Source organism: Pseudopodoces humilis, chromosome 3, assembly GCF_049639895.1.
Source record: "Pseudopodoces humilis isolate 2021_Gansu_Grassland_sample_001 chromosome 3, ASM4963989v1, whole genome shotgun sequence".
In the NCBI taxonomy this organism is placed as follows: domain Eukaryota; kingdom Metazoa; phylum Chordata; class Aves; order Passeriformes; family Paridae; genus Pseudopodoces; species Pseudopodoces humilis.
Window position 1 is genome coordinate 58,524,664 of NC_142202.1, and position 24,125 is coordinate 58,548,788.

A 24,125-nucleotide genomic window follows, 5' to 3' on the forward strand; every position below is an offset into this window, starting at 1 on the left:
GGCAGCGCTGCCACCCTGTGGCTTCCTACAGACACGGATCCACGGCGATCCACCGCCTTCGGGTGAGCAGAGGCAAGCAAGGCAAGGTTTTGGATAGCAGGATTCTGAATTTACCATAGTTCAGTAACTCTGCACGGTACCTCCAGCATTTTTACAGAGTGCCTTGAGGCTGGTTTTGTTCTTTATGGGTTTCAGGCTCTGAGGCATTACAATTACACAGCCAAAGTGGGGTAGAGTGCTGTGATGTCTTCGCTCTGACAGCTTTTTCAGGTCACAACAGATGCTGATTTATTTTTTTTCTGAATAGCTGATCACATCGGCAAGTTATGAAGAAAATCTTTATAAACCCTGATTTTTCTTGAATTTTGACTAAGCTTGTATTTATTTCAGCATAACATTAAAGGTCTACAGAAATTCAAAACAAAATGTCTGCAAGCACACACTATCACTGTCTCCACTTGCTTGCTGTTTTCAGGGTATAACCTTTTCTAGCACGTTCCTGGATGTTAAGAAAATTATTCTTGCTGATGAAGAGATGAACTCTTATCATTTAAAAGTTTTGACTGCTTTGTCAGCCTAAGCTCTTCCTGTTTAGACTACAACGTGTTCTGAAGATCTCCTCTTTAGATATATATTTGGAAAATGTGCAAATGTAAGCAAGTAGCTATGATCACATTAATGTGGAATGCAAATAAGGTGATTTGGCACCTACCTAATTTGACTTGTAATGTAATTGACTTGACAACTTTTTCAGTTGTGCCGCAATTTTATTCCATACCTATATATTTTACAAAACTGGTTGTCCTTTCCTTCCCTTCTCCACTTCTCAGTCTCCATTCTTCCATGCAACTCTAACTTGTCTCCATGGCTTCCTCCACTAGTATGACTGAGATGCCAGGGATCTGGATCTTCATGAGGTTCTAAATTACTAGATGCTGTATGACATCAGACAGAGAAGGCACAGAGGCCGTTTCTGACACTGTCACTTCCTTACTACACTATTTCATTCTCCTATGCCTTTATTTTGCAATCTCTTGTTTGGGAAGTAAAAAGGAGATGGAGATGTGGGGAGGGTGTTTTTTGTGCTTGGACATTCTGTAGCATGGAATTGTGGGCTGCTTGGGACTACCGGTAAGTGTGCAGTAAAAACAAGGTAACTGAACTTTAGGACACTGCATATGTTTTTTTGTTCAGTAATTACAGCAGTGAGACTGAATGAAGATGCAATTTCATTATGTTATTGAGTTGTAGCTGCAGGTTTCTGTAAAAAGAAATCACTCATCAGACTGAAGCAAATGCTTGGTTATCAGGATATTTCTATTTTTACAGGATTAAATTTCAATCAGATAAGATCCTGTGCAAGGTAGACTATGAGAAAGTGTAGCAAGGAGAGAAGAAATCTTGATGGCCTCCTGAGGCAGCCCACAGTGAAGGCTAGCTGGAGAGTTTTACGCAGCTGTGTTGTAAATACTGTGGTGTCTGAGTGGAAGATTGCATTAAAGTATTCATGTTTGAAGAGGAAATATGCAGTAGCAACCAGTGTCATGGATGTTCCATGGAAATGACCAAGTGTGAAATGGTCATCAGCTGCAAACATGGTACTGCAGGTTAATTATGAGACATCTCCCAGGCTGGCAGCCATGAGGGAATGATCAAGAAGTCAGTCAGGGAGGGAATCCTTTGCTCCAGGGCTTAGTTTATCAGGTGAAACAGTAAACTCAGCTGTGCTTTCTCACACCTCTCTGATGATGTACGATATGATAACTCATGCCGCTGCTGTTGAACGATTTCCTCCCTGCTGTAAGTGGCACTTATACCATCTCCACAATATTTAAACCTTGTTTAATTTTATAATATGTATTATTTTATATGTTTGTTTATAGAAAAGATAAATACAGTTACTACATAGTATGTAAATATTTATGTCACATTTTTATATAGTATATATATATTGCATAGTGTGTATATCTGTATATTGCATAATATATATTGCTAGGTATACTATTTAATACAAATTAAGCATATTAAGAAAATGGCAGTGAAGTATCTCAACATAAAAGTCAAACTATCAGAATGAGACTTCTGTTCAGTAAACTTCACAATAATTCTATACATATCTGTAGTTTCAGCCTCTATGACTGAATGGTATTTACAGATTATGCATGCTTACTTCTTTTGGCAGTAAGAGAAGCATGGTGAAAGTGGAATTAGAAGACTGAGTGTGAGGGAAATGAGGAAGAAAAATTTGTGGGAAGATAGTAACATTGATTCCTCAGCAGCTTCCCTGCAGTGCTGAATCTGTAGCCAAACTGAGGGTGCTGGTCTCTGCTCCCCCCGTCCAGCTTGCTTCCTATGCCAGCAGAAGGATGTTGAAGCATGTACAGACAGCACCTACTGGCTGTCTGAATTCTTCCCATGGATTTAAGGAATATCTCAATTCCAGATCTTGAGATGAGGTTAACTTGGTGCTAATTGGCAATGGTGAGAAAGAGCTACTGTGAGGGCATATGTCAAATGTTGGTGTCAGGCAACTCACAACTCAGGTAGAAAAGGTACTGCAGAATTAGGTAACAAATGAACAGAGGTTTTCATTCAGGTCATAATTTGGGGTATAATATTGCTTATATTTCATGTTATGTTTGCTCTTGAGCTTAGCCTCTTGCTGCTAGTGACCTTTAGTCTTCATATATATTAGTTATGAGATACAAATAGCAAAGAGGAACTAAGAATTTTTGGCCCATAAAAGAAGAAAGCAGTTTGATCTAGAAAAAAGTGAGAAGAGCATGAGACTGAGGTGAGAAAATGGCATCAAGTATCTCAACTGCTGTAGCTGCTAAGGCTGCAGTGACACTGATAGATAAAACAAGGCTGAGGCTTATCTTTCTTTGTGCTTTGGTTTTAGCAGGATCCTTGCTATGCCTTTGGCCTGTCTGACTTTTTCCCGGAAAGTATCTAAGCATGGTTTTGGGGTAGTTTAGGGGGCTGCTCTTAACCTTTGGTGAATAGACTGAAATTCATGTCTGTGTGGATGTGTCCCCAGACACAGCACTGACTGTTGGAGGCAGAGCATGATCCATAGCCTGGTTTGTCTGTTCTAGTAAGTGTAGCTGTAGATATAGATATCCAGCCTGAGAGGATCACTCCCCAGACCTTACTGATTCCTGATTCCTGTCTTTGTACTGAGTTCAAAGAGTAAACATCCCTGGTGATTTCAGCGTGCCTAGGAGAACAACCCACATGGTTGTGCACCAGAAAAGCTGGTGCCTATTCCAAACTTACGTGTGAACCTTCAGCCAGTCATTTGTCATCTCTTTTTCTTCCCATCTGTATAATGATAGCGGCCTCCCATAGAAAAACATTTGGTCATGAGGGGACAGCCAAATGCTGCAAGATGACTCCTGTCTTCTGTGTACTTTGTGTATTGAATCTTAGATGCCAAGAGTGTAAAAGAAAAGAAAAAAAACATGTTATCAACAAGGAAGAGCTGTTCCCATTCTGGTCACCTCAGCCATCAAAAAGCATCACAGGAAACAGGATGCTCAGGAGAGCACTGAGAGTCAGTGTGCTGACACTTCGACTGCATGTCCCTCATGATGGTCTTTGCCTCTTCCCTGACAGGGGAGGGAAGTGCCGCTGCAGCAGCCTGGGAAACCATCCAGGGACAGTTATATATATGTGTGAGCACATCCCTGGGAACGGTCTTTGCTTGTGCCCACTCCTCCTCCCCTGCTGCTGCCGTGCAGGCTTTCACAGATGTTCCTCCCAGGAAAAGGCAGCTGCAGCTCTCAACCTCCTGGTTTCCATCTCCGTGGTGGTCTGGCTCCACCCGTCTGTGATGGAGCTGCTGATAGTTCCTCCCTTCCTGAACCCATCCTGCCACAAGGACTGAGCTGTGGTAATCAGAGGAAGAGGAATTATTCTATAACTTTTTCTCCCTTTCTTCTTGTCTCCTGGTTGTGTAGCTAAACCCTTGCTTTCTTTCCCTAGTGTTTCTGAGCCTTGTTTCTGAAACAACTTGTAAACAACCAAGAGAAAACTCAAGACTGTAGATAATCCATATTTACAGTTGGATATGGTCTAATAGTTTACACAACAGCCTGAGGTCTAAATAAAGATTGGGGTTTTTAATTTGCTCATGGAGAAGGACCTCTTAAAATTTGAAGTGAAGGAAGGATTTATACTGTTTTTTATTTTCTTGCTTTTGTTATGATCTTTTTTTCCTTGCAAGGAGGTTTTCAGGATGGCGTAACTGAGTGCACACATGCGCATTGGCTTGAAAACGTGTTTCATCTGTTTACAAGTTTCAGTTTAAGGGCAAAACTCTAAGGCAAGAAAATGCGTCATCTCTGGACTGTTGTGACCCTAGGGTATGTCCCTGCCGAATTTGGGAAGTGGGATGACTTGCATGCCTGGGCCTACTCGAAGTCAGTTTTGTACTCAGAGACACCAGTGTCTGAAGTGAAACCAGTTACTTGCAGAACTTTGCTGGTTTTGCAGTCTGCTGGCAACAGTCCTCTCAAAGGTAACACATGCCTTTGCCCCATCCTTCCTGGAGCATAACTTTTAGGTCAGACCTGGCATCTCAGAATTGCAGAAATTCCTCAAGCCATGACATCAGTAGGTTTGCAGCACTAGTGACAAAAAAGTGCCATTATTACTGGTTGTGCCACTTCCCAGCCACAAACTATTCTGGGCTGAAGAGCTTGAAGCAATCTGTAGCTGAATAGTGAGCACAAGATGGTATTTACCCTGTGGGCCTGCATTTGATAGCACAGCCTTAATATGGGAATAGTCAATGCTACATGGGCCAGCAATGAACACAAGTAATTTGAATCTGACTGTTGGAAAAAATTCTGTATGGAGGATTTTCCAGGTGTGTATATACATGGCAATTACAGGATGCTTGGTTGTTTGCTGCTAAAAATTTCAATTTCACTGAAACTGAATTTTGTGTCAATGTAATTGAAATTTCTTTTGTAATCCTGTCCCTTTGGGAGACTGTGAGTGCTAATCTGTATTCAGATATCCAGACAAAAATTTAAATACCCAGAAATTTTATCAGATTATACTCTCCACTTGTACACTAGATATGCATAAAGTTTTTTTTCTCTTTTAGAAAGTTTATAACCTGCAATTAGGTAATGTATTTTGCGTATTTAAATTTTTTTTACTACAAATTATAATGAGAGGAAATTATAACAGATTTTTGGCAAAAAATGCCTTTTGAAAAATATATGTGATTTGTTTAAAGGAAGCAAGTTTTTTTTCAGGCAGACACAACTGAGGGGTTACAAATACAAATACATCAAGCAAAACTGTGCTTGTGATCTTATCATTATGTCCAGGATTCAAAACAGCTTCCCTACAGAATAAACCCCACAGATTTTCTGTGTCTTTTATTTTCTGAGGTGAGCTGGGAATTTTGACCTCAGAGGCACTTTAAAGAATAAGCTATCTTGCACATGTTCTCCTTATGCACCTTGAAGTTTGAGGGCACGACCAACACTGTTGCCTCGCTGCCCCAGTCGGTGCCCAGAACAGCACGGCATTTTGCAGGTGTCTGCAAAGTGGGTTTCTTGCTATGCTGATGCTCCAGGCTGGCAGATTTCCATCCCAGTGAGAGGATAAGATAAGCCTAAAAGGTATTTTGTGTAAGACCTTACAGACTGTGAAAACTTCTGCGAAGGAGCACAATGTCAGCAGCAAACCCAGGAGCCTGAACACTGAGTCAGCACTGCAAATAAAGGATTTGCTAGTCTGTAGCTGAATTGGAAAGTGGTCACGGAGTAGCTGGGTTGCAACTAGTTTCTTTACAAAGAAACAAACAAACAAAAAATACTAGTATCAAAATCAAATGGAACTAAATTACTTTTATAGAGTTCTTATCTTAAAACATGTTGGTCCTTAAGCAAGTTTTCTATGAACTTGTATCCTGTGACTGAAGCAGCATTTGGAGTTTCATCTACAGCTGACACACAGCTCTATATGTTCTCGTATCCAATAAAGGCTGAGCTCATGTTGAAACCCTTCAGTTGCAAAATTTATAGACTTTTTCTTTACTCAGCTGCCTGTTTTCACACACGCACACAAAAATATTAAAAATTATAGTAACTTTCTTATCTTTGAGACCTCTGTCAAATCTAGCTGAAATCAGGCAATGAGTTCAAACATTACTAGGAGGGAATGTATACAGACACTCACACAGCTGCATCTACATTCATGTAGATACAGAAAGATAAAACAAGTCAACTTTTTTTCCACATGAAAAAGGGGTATAAGTATATTTTGGTAAATATTAAAATGCATCACTTTGTACAGAAAAGCAAAAAAGCAAACAAAATATTTTCTTTAAAGTCATTGACATCAATATTTAAACCTGTTCGCTCTTTTCCTTAGCACATATGCGACTTCCTTTCAAAAGTATAAATTGCTTCAGTCAGACTAAACATACATTTTCTATTTGCAAATATTTTGCGGTAAAATTGCACTCAGCAGCAGGGTAGAATAATTTCATTCATTGTTCTCCTGAAGTGCGTAATAGAACTCTTAATTAATCTGAGAAACTTGGGCTGTTGAAGCCAGCTGCCAGCACTGTGCCATTACTGTCTGGTCTGTGCCCTTAACACAAGAGGTCAGTGGACCAGGAGTTCCCAGCCACATAAATGCCTCTGGAAAATATGTTCATTGTCTTCAAAATTGAGATAAAACCACTAATAGTTTTACAATCAGCGTGAAGTCATTATTTACCTTTCTGTGTACTGCTGGTTGCTTTTGTTTATTTCTTGTTGCTTTTTGTTTCTTTGTTGCTGAACTGTTGCTCAGAGGCAAGGACTGAAGAAGGTGCAGAATGCTTGAGGAATAGTTTAGACCCCAAGAGACTTGCAACGTAGACTGCTAGATAAAGCAAACAGCAGTACAAGAAGCAATGGTATCTACTGCTGGTGTGTACACAGTAAGCATCTTCAACTGTTCCAGCAGCTTTTGACACATGGTTATAGTTGTGTTCCTCACATTTCACAAGGTACCATTGTATTCCTCCCTTCCCTTTCTTCAATGTTGTATTTTAGGTGGTGAACGAACACTGCATATGGTTAATTAGGTGGGAGGATGCTGAGTGCAGTTAGCAAGAATTGCAAGACCGGGTGGCAAAGAAGCACGTGTTAGAATATTCTAACAGAATTTAACTCAAATTTATGCATATCTCAGATGCGTGTCAATTTCTGCTTTCTAGAAGGAAATCAGCATCTTGCTGTCTTGACCAGATGTTATTTAGTATGGATTTAAGTTGAGATTTTGAGTGGTTAAATCCAATGGCTATCTTCAATTCGGTGAGTAAATTTAGAGATTAAAATGTGCATTTGCTGTATCAGTCACCTGCACTCAGCTTATGGCCGGGGGCCTCTATTCTGTCTCCCTTTGCGGACCAGCAATTCCCACTGAATTTCCCATGCCAAAGAAATCAGCAAATCAGCCTGTTCAGCTGTGGTTACCAGAGCCGCTTGTCTCTTCAGCAAAAGCTGCGGCTGCTCAGGGTCTGTGTGTGTGGCTGCAAAGTCAGTCAAGCCCCTGTGTGTAAGTGCGTGTCTCACCTGGTGCAGTCCTGTCCACAACAGTGAAATTGCACATGGTTAGGCCAGGCACAGAGGTCTGCTCTTAATTGTGTGGCATGGAGATAAAGCTGAGCAAAAGTGAAATTAAACAGCTCTCCCCTTCACAACCATTAGGATGATACAGCAGGTCCTGGCCCTTTTCATAATGAGGGCCGAGATGTTTGCACAGCTCTCAGTTCACAGCGAGCTGCTTTCGTTAAACCTAACCTAGCCCACGCATGAACCCGACCGGTGAATTTGGGTCACCTGGAGGACGCGCCACCTCGTCCAGTTATCTCGGGGGAAAGTGAGGGATAAGAATTAACACAATCCAGGCTGCACGGATGCCCGGAGCAGTTCAACACCGGCCTGTGGGGGATACCCGGGGGAGGGAGCCCCCGGGAGGGTCGGTAGCCCCCACGCTGCCTCTGACCGCGCCCCGGGCCCTGCCGCCGGTCCCAGTAACTAACGGGGACGGAGGACTTGGTCCGGAGGACGGCCCTGCAGCCCCTGCTGCCCCTCTCGTGCTTTCGGCAAGAAAGTACCCAGGTATCAAACGGAACCGAGGGACGGTATTGAAAGAGCAAGTGAGGCGGAAATTTAAAGCCCCTCTGCTAATAATAACAGTATAAATAACCGAAGACATCTTGTAAACAGTGCGGTCATAACCCTGAAACATTAAACAGCGCGGTGGGATCTGGCGCATCAGCTGCCGGCGGCCGCTGCCGGTGCAGGGGGAGCGCCCCGCACTCCTGTTTATCTCAGCCTCATCTCCCACGGACTCGCTGATCGATAGAGAGGAGATGTTTAAGTTAAAAATTCCCGGCGCTGAGGACCGACTGTACTTCATCAATAGATCACTGCTCCTGTCCCCGCGGAGCGGAGCGGCGGGGGTGGCTCCTGCAGCGCCCGGGCGCCGGGCTGCGGAGCCGGGCCAGGCTCCCGCGGCGAGCTGCGGACCCAGCCACCCCCTCCCCCAGGGGTTTGCCCCAGGTCTTTAGCTCCGGGAAAGCAGACCTCCTGTGGCCCGGGGCGGAGAGGCGGGATCCCCGCAGCACGGCCGCTTCGTGGGGCGGCGGAGCCGGCGGAGGCTCAGTCCTTCCCCCGCCGAGCCCGAGAGTCTCAAACGAACACTTAACACGGCTCCGTGCTCAGTAGAAAGGAAGGTTTATTCACAGAAATAGAGCAGAATCTGCTTGAAGAAAATATATCTATATATCTTTAGGGTGAATTATTTCATAGAGATGACTGTCAAAGTCAGTTTTTCTAGGCATCTACATATTTCACAGGTCTCAGACAAAAGATACACGCGGGGTAGGTTTTGTTTGATCTCTGTCTTTTCTCTAGTAGCTCTTGAACCAGCAAGGCTGTGGTTGTAGGACACTCGACTGTACACGCATTTAATAAAGTTAAATAGAGTCAGGATCTCTCGGGGTGGATGGAGTCTTTGCTAGGGCACGTTTGTTCTCCTCTGCGCCGGCAGAGCGGTTCTCCCCGTGGCTCTGCCCGGGGCCCGGGGCACCGGCGGGGCCGCGGCGGGTCCCTGCCCGCCCCGCCGCCCGCTCCACGGCCGCGTCGGGAAGGACGCTGCTGGCCCGGCCGCGGGGCTCAGGATGCCGTCGGGCCGCACAAGCGGTTTGTGTTCACCACTTCTTTCAGGTCACTCTCGGGTTTGCCGGCTACCATAAAAGGCCAAGTCTGTAGCCAGGAAAAGACACGAGTGGGAAGGGGGTTACACATGGAGAAATGCACATTTGCAACGCTCATATCGCCAGCGGCTCCGGCTCGGGAGCGTCCGGGGGGACCGAGCCCGGCATTCCCCACCTGACTCCACTTCGGGCAGCGCCCAGCGGGGCTCAGGCCTGGGCATTTGCCGCTGGCTTCGGCAAGGACCTTTTTGCCTTTCGCCGGCGGCTGATGCCGCTTCGCCTCACAGCCCCTGCGGTCCCCACCGGGCGTCCTCGGGGCGGCGAAGCCCGTCTGATCCGCGGCAGAAGGGAGCGAGAAAGGAGCCGCCTGGCTCCGGCACAATTCGCATCCCCCCGGCATAATCGCCGCGGTCACTCCGCCGTAGCCGCGCCTCCCCCCGCGTCTGGTTGTGACCGGCTTGGGGACTCCGGCCAGCGGGAGCCGCCTCACGCCTCGCCGCGCTACCCCGGGCGCAGGAGCTGCTCGGAGCCCCCGCAGCCCCCGGCCGCTCTCCCTGGCCTCCCGCAGCTCGGGGAGAATGTTTTGGTGTGCCTCTGTGCAGAAGAGGAGGGAGGTTATATCTATTTTGGGTGCTGGTTTGGTTTACTTATTTTTTTCCTATGTTGGTGCGCTGAGGATTTTGTTTTTAATCAAAAATTAGCTCCCAGGCCCTTAGCAGCTGACACAGCGGGTAGCGTACTTGCCCCCAGAGTCCAGAGCTCAAAAGGCAGAGCCTGACCTCAGTGAAACATCCCCAGCTCCCCTCTGTGATCCATTTATGAGTCAGGGTCTGCACGTGTGGGCAGTGTAAAGGCTGTATGTCTAAAAAGAGCCAGGCAGATCTTTCTTATCCCCGGTTTACATCATTTGTACATATTTTTAGAGTTGGAAACTGGATATTTCTGGCGGCCGGGTACGGTCAGGAGATCCAGGGCTGCTCAGTAAAATTTTATGTGGTGGGAGCAGCAGGAGGGACACCACACAGCCCAGGGAGAGGCATTGTAGAGTGTGCCTGGGGCAGACACCTCTGGGGAGTCTGCACTGGTATTTATTTCTCCTGTGCCAGTTTACAGGGATAGGAGAAACATCCTGGACTCAGCAAACCTGAGCTGCTGAGCACGAGTCCTGTCTTTGAAAAGCTAGTGGTTGGGGACGGTATTGTGTCAGGAAACATTAGGGTAGAGACACAGGATAAGAATAAATCCTGGGTCCTTCCTCAAACACACCCTCTTCTACCCAAATTCCTATACCTGCCCAGAAAGCTGCCACCAACCCGATGTGGTTTCTGGGGCAGTAAAGTGTAAAGCCTGCCCCTGCTTATTTGTGGCCAGCGTGGCTGCCTGTCTCCTGGAAGGGATTGCCAGGAACAGCAGAGGGGGCCTAGGAGGCTTGGTGCTCAGGGCACAGGGCAGCAGGGTAGGTGGGAGCCTGTTCCCTTGTACTGTACCGCTTTCCACCCCACTGGCACCAGGTTCTCTGTGAGAAGCATAGCAAAGTTTTGTCCCCGCACATGCCCCACTCCAGCTCCTCACCCCCCTCTCCCCATGCACAGGCACGGAGCGCCTGTCCCCAGCAGACTGCGACTTACCAAGTTGACTGGGTGGATGTAGCCGTTCTCATACTTGTCATTGGCCAGGATCTGCCTCAGGTGAGCAATGTAGCTGGAGGCCAACCTCAAGGTGTCCAGTTTGGAAAGTTTGGTGTCTGGGGGCACCCAGGGTAGGGTGGTCTTAAGCCTGGAGAAGGCTTTGCTAAGGACCCTCATCCTCGCCCTCTCCCTGGCGTTGGCAGCATTTCTCTGTACCTGCTTTCCCTCCTGGCTCACTCCATTTAAAGGGCTCTTCTTGGGGGGAGCTTTCTTCCTCTTGCCCGAGGCCCCTCTCCCCTTCTGAGGGGAGCCATTCTCGCCATTGGATCCCTCCTCGTTGCTCTCGGTGGACGCCCCAAACTCTTTGTTGGTATCCATTTTCAGGCCATCGCACTCCAGCATCTCCACCTCCTGCAGATCTTCCACATCACTGAGGGACCCAGTAGACATGGTCTGGATGATGCCAAACGATCAGCAGGAAAGGGGGGAGGGGGGAAGAAGGGCAGCTCCTCAAATCTATTTCAAGGCGACGTAGGAGAGAAGGGGTGCCAGTATTTTCCTCCCCTTCCCTCCCCGCCCAGGACCTAAGGCACAATACCAGTCCAGAGAGGATCCCCGCCCTCCCGCCCCCCAACCCCGCTTTGCCTGTGTTTGAGGGAGGGAGTGAGATTGTGTGAGAGAGGGAGAGAGAGAGGGAGAGAGAAAGCCGAGGAATTTAGTGAGGACACTAGTAATTTATCTGGGGGATAAGAGAGGCGGATCCAGCCCAGGGGAGGGGCCCTTCCCGCTGAGCACACCACATCCCCAATCACAGACCTTTGCACAGGACAGGGAATGAGGTATCCCAGCAAGCTTTTGCCGAGAACACGGAACTGGGATTCAAATCTTCACAACTGGAGTAAAGCAACTCACTTACTCTCTCTCCCCCTGCTCTGTCTTTCTATCCTCCCGCTTCCTCCTCCTCCTTCTCCTTCTTCTCTTCTCCTTCCCCAGTTCCCTTTACAGCCCAGGGTTACTCTCCCCCTCTCTGCCTTCTAGATGACCCAGGCAGCTGGTGTCATGATTCTTGATGAAAGCCAAAATGGGTCATGAGCAGAGAGAGCAGCAGATCCACCAGCCAAGCCTTCCAGGGAGCTTTGTAATGCGTGCCGTCGAAACGCTGTCCTGTAACCTAATCTGGGGGAGATTTGTGGATGATTATATTTGCGAACGCATCCTGTCCAGCTAGTAGCATATTCCAGGAAGGGAGTGCTCCGCTGCCTGGCCAGCAGCGTGGACCTTGCCGTCACAGCCCAGGGGCTGGAGGCAGGAGGATCTGACTTCTTCCAGCCTTCCGGGGTGACGTCCGACAAGTCCCGGTCACTCTCGGCCTTTGAGTCCTCCCAGATGTGAATGCTGCCGGGGCTTCCTGGTCCACAGGTGGGCCAAGATCCCAGCAATCTGTGAGCCCCACAGAGCCGAGGGAGAGTGTTGTTCTGCTGGGGAGGGTCTGTGTGGCTGTGGATGGGGTGGCAAGGGTGTGCATGAAATGAAGGAAACAGGAGGGGTTATTGGGTGGTAGAGTTCCCACAGAAAAGAAACCTTTACTTGGTGTGCAGAGCAGATGTCAGCGGTTAATTCTGCCGTACCTGTGGACTGTTTTGTCTGCTGATTCGTGCATGCTCAAAAGTCTGGGGTTTTGCCTGAATAAAGAGGCAAGATAAGGGATAAGGCCCCTCCTGTGGGAGCGGTGGGACTGAGGGCATTAGGCCGGGCTCTGCAACCCCCGAAGCCAAACATTCCCAGTGGTTTTACCACAAGCGTGAGGGAGGGGGTTTCTGTGTAGTTTTAATGAACAGACTTATGCTACCCCTACAAACCTATGCACATGTGTATTCAGTCTCAGCAGAGCAGGCTTTTGAAAGCAGTTGACCTTGTGTTATCACTTCTTCCTCTCCATGTAAAATAGTCTCCTAAATCCACATTTGGAGCCCAAAGAGGTCAGTGAATCAAACTTGCTCCTGTAACTCCTTCCCTACTAACACTCTTCCTGAAACCTCACAGGTTGCCTTTTGAGTATTCAAACACAAGGGACTAAAGAAATGCACACAGGGACTGCTCTTATTGCAGGAGCAATTCCGCTTATTCAGCTGCTTGTCTGAGCATTCATGTAGCTCCAGAGAAAGATGTGCAGCCTCAGATGTCACCAGTGACTTAATAGTTAATCCAAAGTCACTGGAGCCACAGGAAAAGTCTCTTGCTGATCTGTGTAAGCATCACATAGGGTTTTCTGAATGCATTAAAAAAAAACCAACAAAAACTGTGGAGGGCCAAGCTGGTATGCCTAGTGCTACGTACTGTCTGCAGATTAAATTTTCAGTAGGAGGCAGAGTGTAATTTTTGATAGCCAGCAAGGAAGTCTTGCCTATCTCTTGATCCATCTTTCTTCCTTGGCTCATGTAAGCCAGAAGAAAAAACAGTAGATCTAAACTTTAAACCACCTCTTTATCATTTGTCTGGAAGATAACACCTTCCCACTCACAATAGGATAAGTACATTAAGATATCATATCTCCAAGCCCTGGGCTCTTGGGAATTCACTAACTTCTAAATTCACGTTGTGTTAGCTCTGCCCTGTTTGTGTTTTCTCTGCATATAAACTAAACTAAACAGATTGTCAGTATATCAGTCCTAATTAATTAATAACTTTTTTTTTAATAACATTGCTCTTGCAAATACAATATACTAATAATCACCAATGTGGAGATTTATGAGTCTCCTTATTTTCTAGGCCTGATTGTTGTTTGTGCAGGTGGAGATTTAAATGGCCATATCCATTGCAGAGATTTATAGTCCAAGTGATTGATGTCACAATTGAGCTAAAAGACTCTTACTGGAGCAAGGATGACAGAAAACCAAGTTGAAGTAAGCATGAGTGACCAGAAAGGACAAAAGTCCATCAAATTTTCAGCATCAGAAATTTCCAAAAGAAAAAACAGCTACAACAATATATATTTACAGCCTTTCTATCACTTATTTTTAACTTTGAGTACTTTCTAAACTTTTGTTGTAAAAAACAGAAGGAATGATATAGCTTTTTAAAAATGCCTTTAGTATGAGGCTACATATGCTTTCTGAATATCAAGATATGCATGCATGTGTGCTATGAGCCTTTAGAATTACCACACATTTGTAGTTTTTACTTCTTTACATTTTTAAATACTCGGGGTCATTAAAATTGACCTAAGAAAGGTCACATGCTTTTGAAGAGACACAGGGCACATTTTTGTATTCATTTTGCAGCTCATTTTATATTAATTTCTGCATGTATGTGATGTATACTCACGTACATATTATACATATGTGCATATTACACATATTATACATAGAGTATACTTTGAGTTCTTTATGCATACAAACTGTTATACACTCTTAAACACATTTATCCATTATTCCCTCTCCAAGGGGGGCAGCATGGGCAGATTTAAGAAAGACAACATGTCTTCTAGTCTATGTCCTTATTTGTTTGTTACATGATTTTCATGACCTTCACACTCCTTATGTCTCACCTGGAAATTCCAGGGCTTGTACCCTTAATCTGACAACCAGTTTTAATCCTTTTTCCCTCACCTGTAGCCCAGTCCTTCTGACTTTCTGAACAGCACCTTGTTTGGAGTAGAGACTGATGGGGTGGAAACCAACCCAGACCTGTGGGAAGGGTAAAACTGGGGGGGCTGCAGCCACACAGATAATGGTGGAACCACTTGCTTCTCCAGTTAGATGACTGGTACTAACAGAATGGCCACTGGGTTAATAACTGGCTGGGAAAGACAGATGGAGCTAAAGTCCTTTTGGCCATTTCAGAGCATTTGCATCTTCATTCATCTTTTAAAAAGGAAGTTGAAATGCTGGCAACTCTGTGGATTTACCCTGTAGATTACTTTCTCCTCTGCAGTGCTCTGGTTATGCAGGGCCGTGCATCTCTCTCTCACTCCTAGGTAACAGACCCACTAAGACAGGCCACAGGCTTGTGCTGGTCTATGGCAGGTTACAAATTTCCCTCTAGAAAAGAAGTCCCACTTTTTATGCCTCCAATCTTCCCTTTCTTGTGAAGGTGTAACATGGTAATTCAAGAACAACTTTGGGACTTGAGCCCAAGCTTTCTGCAAGTATTTAATGGTTTTGCATGACACAGCTTGGTTCATTTTCTGATTTTTTCTGTCATTTATCAAGGCGCTGTATTTTCAGTACATATTAAACAGTCACCCAAGAAGAAACTCAGATCACGCAGAGCTGAGGAAAACATAATCAGTTGCTGATATTAAAATCATTTGGCCGAATATAATACAGGTGTATTCCTTGGAGAATAACCAAGGAAGTCACCCACAGGCAGCCAGCTGATCATGAATCATGTTCAGTCAGATCTGAGAATAATCAGTAAGAAAGGTACAACTGCATTAGTGTTTTCATTTTGCCACTTTAAAAAAAATCCTGGTTGCACTCAGAGTTCTCCTGGTTACTCTTTGTCTCACCCAGAAACCAAGTGAAATGGTTAGTATGCTTTAGAAGCATACTTTAACGTACCTTAAGTGAAATAATGCCATAATATAACATATACAAATAACTAACACTACCAGTATTAGTAATATAAGATATTGTAAGAGTATGAACTGTGCTGGAGAAATTGAGCAAAATTGTTCGTAACAGTGGAGTCGCTTGTGAGAAGAGTCTGAATCCCTTTCACATCTCATTTCCAGTGGTGTGTGTATGCTTCTGGTCACAGTTTTAGTTTGAAAGGTAAAAAACGTTGTGAAAAATAACATAAAACAATACACAAGGCAAAAAAGTGATGTCATTGCCAAGAGAGTAAAAAGGCTGTCCAGGAGAACTGGCCCAAGGGGCACATATTGGTGTGTGACATCAGCATCACTGTCCCTTCCCAAGAAACCCCAGTCTCTTCCTTCACAGCTCTGAAAAATCAGCGCTTCTTGAGAAACTCTTTTCTCGAATACTTTATTGTGAGGAAAAAAACCCAACCCAACAATATTTCCTTCTATGATCATTTTAAACGGAAGGTTTTGTGGATACCTAGAATGGAAAAAATTCAGTCTTATTAATTAGAAAATTTAAAAGGGAATAAGCTGTAGTTCCAAGAAAATTTATGTAGAAAATTATGCAGGAGCCATAGTTCCATTTCATGTGATTTTTTTAAACCTTGAAATATCACAAACCCATTGGAAGTGGGTGGAACTCCACTGTGGAGTTCAAGAAAAATTTCTTCAGTGGATATTGAAAAACACTGCGAAACTCAAAATACCTAATTACAGATTTAGTATTTTAATATTTTTTGTCACACTGAAGACAAAATCTGTGACAAAAGTAAATAGTGATTTTTTTTACCACAGGGAGTTCCTGCACATGTAATAACTGGATGACTTTTACCTCCCAGCCTTATGCCACCAAGTACCTTTTCCTTGAGTGGCTCCACACAAATCAGCAGGACTGCTCACAGGGTAAACCACCCTGTACAAACGAGAATAGCAAAGAATAAATAGCTCTATAGAAGCAAAGCCATGATTAAATATCTTAATGCCTAAGAGGGATACCTAGAACAAGGTCAGTGTCTTAATCAGGAGTTAAGACAAGTCTTAATCGTCAATTCACCAAATACTGGTGTGACTCACATCCTCCTCCTGTTCCAGATCTGTGGTGAGGCCCTTGGCTCTAATGCTGTGCTAAGCAATGACTTGCTGTGATTTAGAACCTGTGTACACCAGAAACAAGAATCATGTAAGATATAGAAGTTATTGAAGCGGAAACAAGACTGCTAATTCTTGACATGAGTGCTCAGCCCAAGCTTTCAGTGTACTGCTCACAGATGTGCCAGTGAATCTCCTTCAGCAGGATGCTTGTATGAAGGAAACCTAGGAGAAATTAGCTCATTTGGTCAGAGGATGGGACTAATAATGCCAGGGCCATGGATTTGATCCCTTTATGGGCCATTCACTGAAGAATTGGTCTTGATGATCCTTGAAGTGTCCCTTTCAACTCAGAATATTCTGTGAAACCTAAGTGGCTGTGTCATGTTTGTTTTATTATTTATTCCTATACAAATTTATTCCTATAATATTTATTCCTCACAGACAGTGAGGAGAGGTATCCTCTTAAATTTCTACTGCAGAGACCATTACTAGGCATTGCTTCCAGAATGCATCTCTGAAATACTTTTACATTGTAAACTGCAGACTCTTTTATGAAGTGATCAAAAGAGAAATATGCAAAAAAGCCAATATATCTTATTTAAAATAGTCATTGAAGGATTAAAATGCAGGCATAACTGTTTGGTTTTGAATATCTCATTCTGTGATGTTTCTTTATTGGCTAATCCTTTGCATTTTTGTGACCTTAGGACATGAAATTTGTCGATAAGAAATAAGTTCTCTTTGCCTTGCAGTAATTAGCACATTGGATCAAGTTCTGGAAAGTATAAGATTTTTTTTTCAGAGGGAAGTTTGGAAAAGAAGAACACTTTGTAGGGGAGTGGCAGGAAGAATGTCAGCTATTCTGGTAAGACTTTATTACTCGCATGTTTTATGGCATGATGTGTGTATGCCTAGACACAGATTTTCTGAAATTCCTATTCACTTAAAGTGCTCACAGTTTCTGAAAGTTGGATTCCCACAGCATCCATCATTAAATGCATGGGCTATGTGTATATAGTTTATATATGTATATATTAAAGGCTTGGCTATGTTCTCTGTTCCCATCCAAGTGAAACATCACATTCTGGAACCCATACTTTGTGGGCTGCTTTACTCTATTAGAAACTGATTTGGCCACAATTTGTGCTGCTGGACACCCTTGAGCTCCATTTGTCACAGGGGCTTTGGATTTTACCATAGGTGGCCACATTAAGCCTTTAAAAACACATGCTGAACTACAGTGACATAACTGCAAAAATATTTTGGCTAAAAATACTGATATAATAAACCAGCAAACTGGTGATACTCAGCTATCCACGTGTGTGATCATTCATAGGGGTTCAACCAACTCAGAAGCCAGCTGAATAGTGTATGCATTGTGGATGAGTCTGAAATGTTAGCTGGCAAGACAGAGGAGAAAGCAGAATACACATCCTACTCAAGTGACATAGAAAGACCACAGTCACTGTGCATTTCTTTTGACTCTGACAGGCCTTATACATGCCTCACAAACTGTGACTCTTGGAGCTCCTGGAACATCCCCAAAGTGGGGTCATGGCACTTTGCCACAGTGCAGTCCTCTGATTTTATGGTGCGTATCGTAGTTCATAATACATATAGAAAATGGTGTTGTTTTAGAAAGTGGTATTGCAAAAGCACATAATAAAAGTCTCTTTAAGTAATTCAGAGGGAAAAAAATAGTTTTCACAATGAACCAGGAATAGCATGCAAAGAAGACCATAAACATGTGTTGTAGTGGAGTCCCACAAGGCTGAGAAAGGACCAAAGTACTGAAAGTACAGAAGTGAGGGAGGAAAAAGCCTCAAGTACATACTATGGAGGTAGGCTGGCTCTCTTTCTCCTTCCTGCTTTTCTTTTTTTCTTTCATGTGTACAGATCTGGAGTGATGCTCAGACTCCCTTGTATGCACTTGTTAACTGGGGGTGTGACTAAGGCAGAAGGAACGCTGGTGAAAGGAGGAAAGCAGAGAGATGAGTCATCAGACCTTCTGTTAGCCAGGTCCAGCACACTTGTGCAGTTCAGTTTGGGGAGATACAAAACAGTGTCTAAGAGCTTCTCTGAGTCTATCCAAAGCAGAAAAAGCAAGTTTTTTAAAACTGCCTGGAAGTTAAGGCATCTGTTCCAAGGGATTAAAGCAGCTCTGTTTTTTTTTTTTTTTAAGAAAGAGCAGGATGGAACTCAGATATGTATTTGCTAATGTTTTAAAATCAGATGAGATGATGGCTGAGGCTAGTGTGGAGAGGTATGTTAGCCAGAACCTCCTGATTTTAAACATTAAGGAAGGATTTCAATGTCTTATTTAAATCTTTTCATCTTGTTCCACCCTGAACAATAGACCTCTGTTTGCCAAATTTTTCACCAAAATAAGGCAGGTTTCTCTTTATCATACAGGCATTTTGGATTACATAGCAAATTTACAGATATCACATATAATTCCATTTAACATATACCAAAATTTGTTGGCAGAAGTATCAGAAGTATCTTGATGTGTATTCTGTGAGGCCTGAACAAAGATGTACTTGTGATCAGTAGGAGCTGGATTGACTGAAATTTCCACAGCGTGGAAAAGATGTATAACATTAGTCCCAAAAGTTTTCTTTAACAATGTGAATGAATTCCTCAAAAAGGTTTTCCATGTATGCAAATCCCTCACTGGGGAGCTGCTCAGCCAATCTGAGCACAGGGACTTGAAGGGGAGTCAGTGCAAACTTCTGTAGGGTGCCAATGCACACTGGGTGTCTGGGGCTAGCTTGGGCTCTCTAGGGTGAGAGCTGTGTTTTGTCCTGAAGAACTGGCAGCTCCAGGGAAAGTCTCTGGGAACTGCCTGGTGCAGCACCCATAGCAATACAAAACACCATCTTTCTATTTCTCTTCCTCCCATGCCCTGAATCACTGTAGCCTTTCATCTCTCCTTGGCTGTATGTAGCCAGAAGTGCAAGCCCTGGATTTTTCCTGCATTTCTAAGTGTTGGTGGAGTTACTCTTGTAGCTAATGGCTCAGTGACATGTCTAACACCACCTTGCTTCTACAATTTATGGTGCAAATTAACCAAGTGCAAACTCAGGCTAATTTAAAGAGACAAACTCTTCTTTGATTAAGACTCTAGCCAGAGACCTGGCATATGTGCAATGGTTTTCTCTTATGTTACAGGCTTTCTAAGTGTCCACAAAAGCAGGATCCTTTCTGCTGCAATCTCTCAGTGGTAACACAGGGATGAGAACACTTCCCTGCCCTACAGAAACATTACGAGGGGCTTCAGCACTATGGTAATGGATACTGAGGGTAGCTAAGATAAATAACCTGATAGATGCAAGAAAATGATTGATGTTAGAATACTACAAATATGTTGAAAGCCTAAAATATCTTTGTGATGCCTCCTCATTTCTTGAAATGCCAATTAACATTTTTCACTCAGATACCTGATGTTTACATTGGCGAATTTTTATGCCCACATGTCTTACAAAATGGATACTTTCCTGACTTTCATTCTAGATGAAAGCACTCATCTCTCAACCTCATAGTAATTCTGAAAGATAGAAAAGTTGCTTTCATAGGAAGAAAAACAATGAGTTTTGATCCTGCTAGTGATGAGTGACAAGCCAGAAGTTTAAGAAACAGACCAGGAGTACCATCATTGGTAACACTATAGCACAAGTAGCAAATCACCATTGACTAAATTACTCCAAAGTCCCGGAGCTCTCTGTGAAGAAAAATAAAGTGTTACTTTGGTTTCCTGTAATCCTTCCCCAGTAAAAACACGGGATTCCCCTAGGAGAGTTAAAATCCATTACTAGGCTTCTTTATGCCTTTTTGTAACTAATTGTCTCTTCCATGAAGGGTCTTACTTCCTCGAACCATGAGCTAATGCAGTCTCTCAGGGTGTAGTGAGGCTGTAGAGAACTCAGCTTTCATGCCCATCGTCCTCCTGAGTGATTTTTTTTAATTTCCCCACTCCACCTCACAGCTTTCTAAGACTTTCCTGTTACTTACCTGTGCGGTGGCCATGTCATGTGCAGGATAACATGCTCTGAAGCATCTCTTTGCAGGGCTGTGGGAAGCAGCCAGGCAGGCATGGCACCCGAAGCAGAGCACTTTGTACCACAAGCAGAACGAGCTGGCTTTGTTAGAAGGAGGAGTAGAGCTTCCTTCTCTTCCCTGATAGCTGAGCATATGCTCAGCTCATCAGAGCAAGCCTGGATGTTTTCTTCGCACCCAAGGTACTGCAGTACCTTTTTCCTACAGTAATATATGGTGACTACTTTTGTTTCCCATCATTGTATGCAACCCTTCCCCTTCTCAGACTGCTTGTGTCACAGCAAACTTAAAAATTTTACAGCTTGTTCTGTCCAGGTTTGTTTCTCAGCAACTTAAATAATTCATCTAACTAAAGCTGCTAAAGAAACTTCTCAAATAATATTCTCTAATTTCCGCATTTGTACCCATTTGTAACTTCATAAGCTAGATCTGAGCTGAGTTTGAGCTCCTCAGTATACAAAAATGAATGCAAATTTTTATGAAGAGGTAAATATATTTATGAGCAAAGTTGTAGAAGCTGGACCCTGTAATATATCATGAGGCCCTCTGATACTAAACTAACTTGAACACGTAGCATGTAATGCTACAAGTGATGTGATGTGATGTGATGTGCAACCAATTATAATAGTCAAGTAACTTCCTTAATCATCTGTCCCTTTCAATTCAGAACTATTGTTATTACAGGAAAGATGTAAAGTGCATATCTTGCTACTTGAATTTTTTATTTTCTTTTGAAGAAATGAATGAGGAAAGCTAAACATCTCCAGAATATACAACCCTATACAAGGTGTTGGGGAGGGGGGAGGGTGGCTCAGTGATGAATGACCAGTCGTTCAATTGTTTTCTTTATTGCAGAAATCAGAGACAGAGTACAGTTTATCTTACCCTGACTTTTAGCAAGATAGATTGCCAGGCAAAACCTCTGGGTTGAAGTCATCCAACCACCAAGTAGAGTAAAGAGACCATTGCTGTTACCTTTACAAGACTGACCCCCACCCTCAGTGCCTTTTAAAAGTTTATGGTGTTTCTTTCTGAGGTTCTAATATGAACTCTAGCTACTTTCACACCATTTTTTATGCTGAACACAATATGGAATTGTTTATTTGGGGCTCAAATACTCCACTGTTATACAGGCTGAGACTAACTCATCTGTGTGCATGCCTTCCAAAGGACAGTTCCTGGTGCAGAATTCCCCATCACACTGTGTTTAATTCCACCTTCCCCACTCACTTTATTTCAGCTGCCACTGAACTTGTTTAGCTCTAATTTGAATGATTCAGGTCTGTGCTAGTACACTGACATCAGTCAAACCTCTCTTTCACCTCATGGGTGTGAATGGGGAGCAGAATTGTTTGCTGAGAGGTAAAAATCCCTAAGTCATGTCAAGCTAACTCCAAGACAGGCTGTCATTGTCCCAGATTTTTCCCTGCACTTTCCTTTACTTATGTTTTTCTTACCAACTCCATTCTAGTAATTTGGAACAAAAATTCTGGATGTGGCATCCTGAATTTATTTTACCCACGTCTGAGAGGTAACACAGATCTTAAGTGTCTTTAATCATGTCCTGAAGGTGCATATTTCCCTGTGACAACTATAAATTAATAGTGGCTTTAGTCAGCCATAAAGAAACTCGACCAATGTGCACTTTATCAAACAGTTTCATAAAATTCAGAGGAGCACAAAAGGCAGGAAAGACAGAAAGAGTTAAAATGGAAAGATGGTTGCACTTGCAGTATCTGTTTCTTGCAAGAGACCATAATGTGTTTATACAGCTCTCAACCAGGCTAGCAGATAATTAAAGGAAAGGACTGACACTAGACACTACTCCACCTTATGCACTATGATGTGGGGAAAGTCACACAAGTGGAATTGTAAGAAAACAGCAGCAAATTCCCTTCTTTTTGACAAACTCAGTCTCTTCTATCTTGCAGTTAGAAGGATGCCTGACTTAGTTCACCCCAGTGGGAAGGTGTTAAAATATACTGACAAAGTTAGGGTCCAAGTTGATCCTTCAGCATTACAATCAAGTACTTTATAAATTCTGACCACAGCAGGACAAACACCTTTCCTTATGGTCCAGCTCAGCAGGATGTACCCTCACCAGCATAAATCCATCCCATTATCTGCCTATTCCTACATCTATAGACTATACTTTCATCTCAGATGTGTCTTTAAGTGAGATCAAATACAGAGCTGAGTCCTTGTCTAGGCTCAGATAACCAGTTTCTGTGTGGGGATCTCTCCCACAAACCAGTCTTGGCAACGACATGGTTTTGTTTCATGTTTGTGATCGGGGGAGTAATTACCTGTTCTCTGGCCGTGTGAGGGGTCAAAGAAGACCATTCTCCTTCTGGACTGCCCAGACCACTTGGCCAATTTGTCAAAAATCCCATAGGATAAATACCTGTCTCCAGAGACCTTTATAGTGACAAATCCAAATAAATCAGAGTCACTTTTACTGAGCACTTCAGCAGACAGCTCAGATTTAATGAATCAGCCTTCAGACCCCCAAGGAAGATTTTCTTTCCCAAGCCCAAGGGGAACAAATAGTCAACAAAATTTGCTTGCAGGATAAAATTCTATCAATCTTTTTAGTAATATTTTGTGATTGCAGTTAGCAATACCACTAACAGTGTTTTGAAAAGCACTGGGAATGCAGCAAAGATCTCTCAGGATCAGCTGTATGATCAATGTGTCCTGTGCAGTGAAAAGGAAGCTGCGATGGATCAGATTATTTTCCTCATCACTGATGGAGGGCGGACTTTGCATTCCTTTACTGGTTCGTTTTTGCTGTCTTGGCTGGAATTTCCCACCAACATGAAAAAAAAAAAATTAGAAAAATAAAAAAAAAAGGAAAAAAAAAAGGAAAGAGAAAAGATATCAGTCTTAAACCCTATATCACCAAAAGTCATCATGCAGCTCAAACCTTGCAGGTTAGTTGTTGTGGGTCATTCAAACAGTTTTAAGGCTTAACGTCTTGATCCCCTCTAAAAACTTCCATCTCCATTTCCTTCCCCCCTTTGGGATCCATCCAGATGCCTGCTCAAATACCTGCTGGCGCCAGAGGAAATTCTCCTGTAACGGATACCCTGCGATGTAAAACCAATATTTTGTTTCCAGGGTCATCCCTTTCACACTCTCACAGATCCTCTTGCTTCACCAACCTGCTTCTTGGTCAAGCCAAAACATGAGAAATTGCCAATCCAAAGGGTGGGATTTCGAAGCAGTTTAATAGGCTTGGTGATTGCTAGCCCACACATTTCCTCGGCTTCCTCCTCCTGTTGTGGTAGCCTTGTCTGATAATTTATGTCAGGTTAACAGTCTGCTGGGCAGACACCTCTGCTCACAGTTCAGCAAAGAGAGACAAAGAGAGCAATTTAGCCTGACCCAAAGTGATGACCAGAATGGTAACACCTATTCAGATAGGCTTGTACCTAATACAAAGGCCTAATAAGAAGCATCCTTCCATGTTAGGATGTGAGTGCATCAGGACCCAGTGCCAGGTAAAGCAGTTAAACAAAAG

At 43.7% G+C, this 24,125-nt stretch overlaps 1 protein-coding gene across 1 annotated transcript; it reads right to left on the bottom strand.

The window, feature by feature from the left end:
- Positions 1–6,275: 6,275 nt before the first annotated feature.
- TCF21 (transcription factor 21) lies at positions 6,276–11,538 on the bottom strand. Its single transcript, XM_005518360.3, has 2 exons — positions 10,867–11,538; positions 6,276–9,287 (listed from the first exon to the last, which is right to left on the bottom strand). Exons 1-2 carry the CDS (start codon positions 11,314–11,316, stop codon positions 9,198–9,200), a joined length of 540 nt encoding a protein of 179 aa, XP_005518417.1. The 5' UTR covers positions 11,317–11,538; the 3' UTR covers positions 6,276–9,197.
- Positions 11,539–24,125: the final 12,587 nt, after the last annotated feature.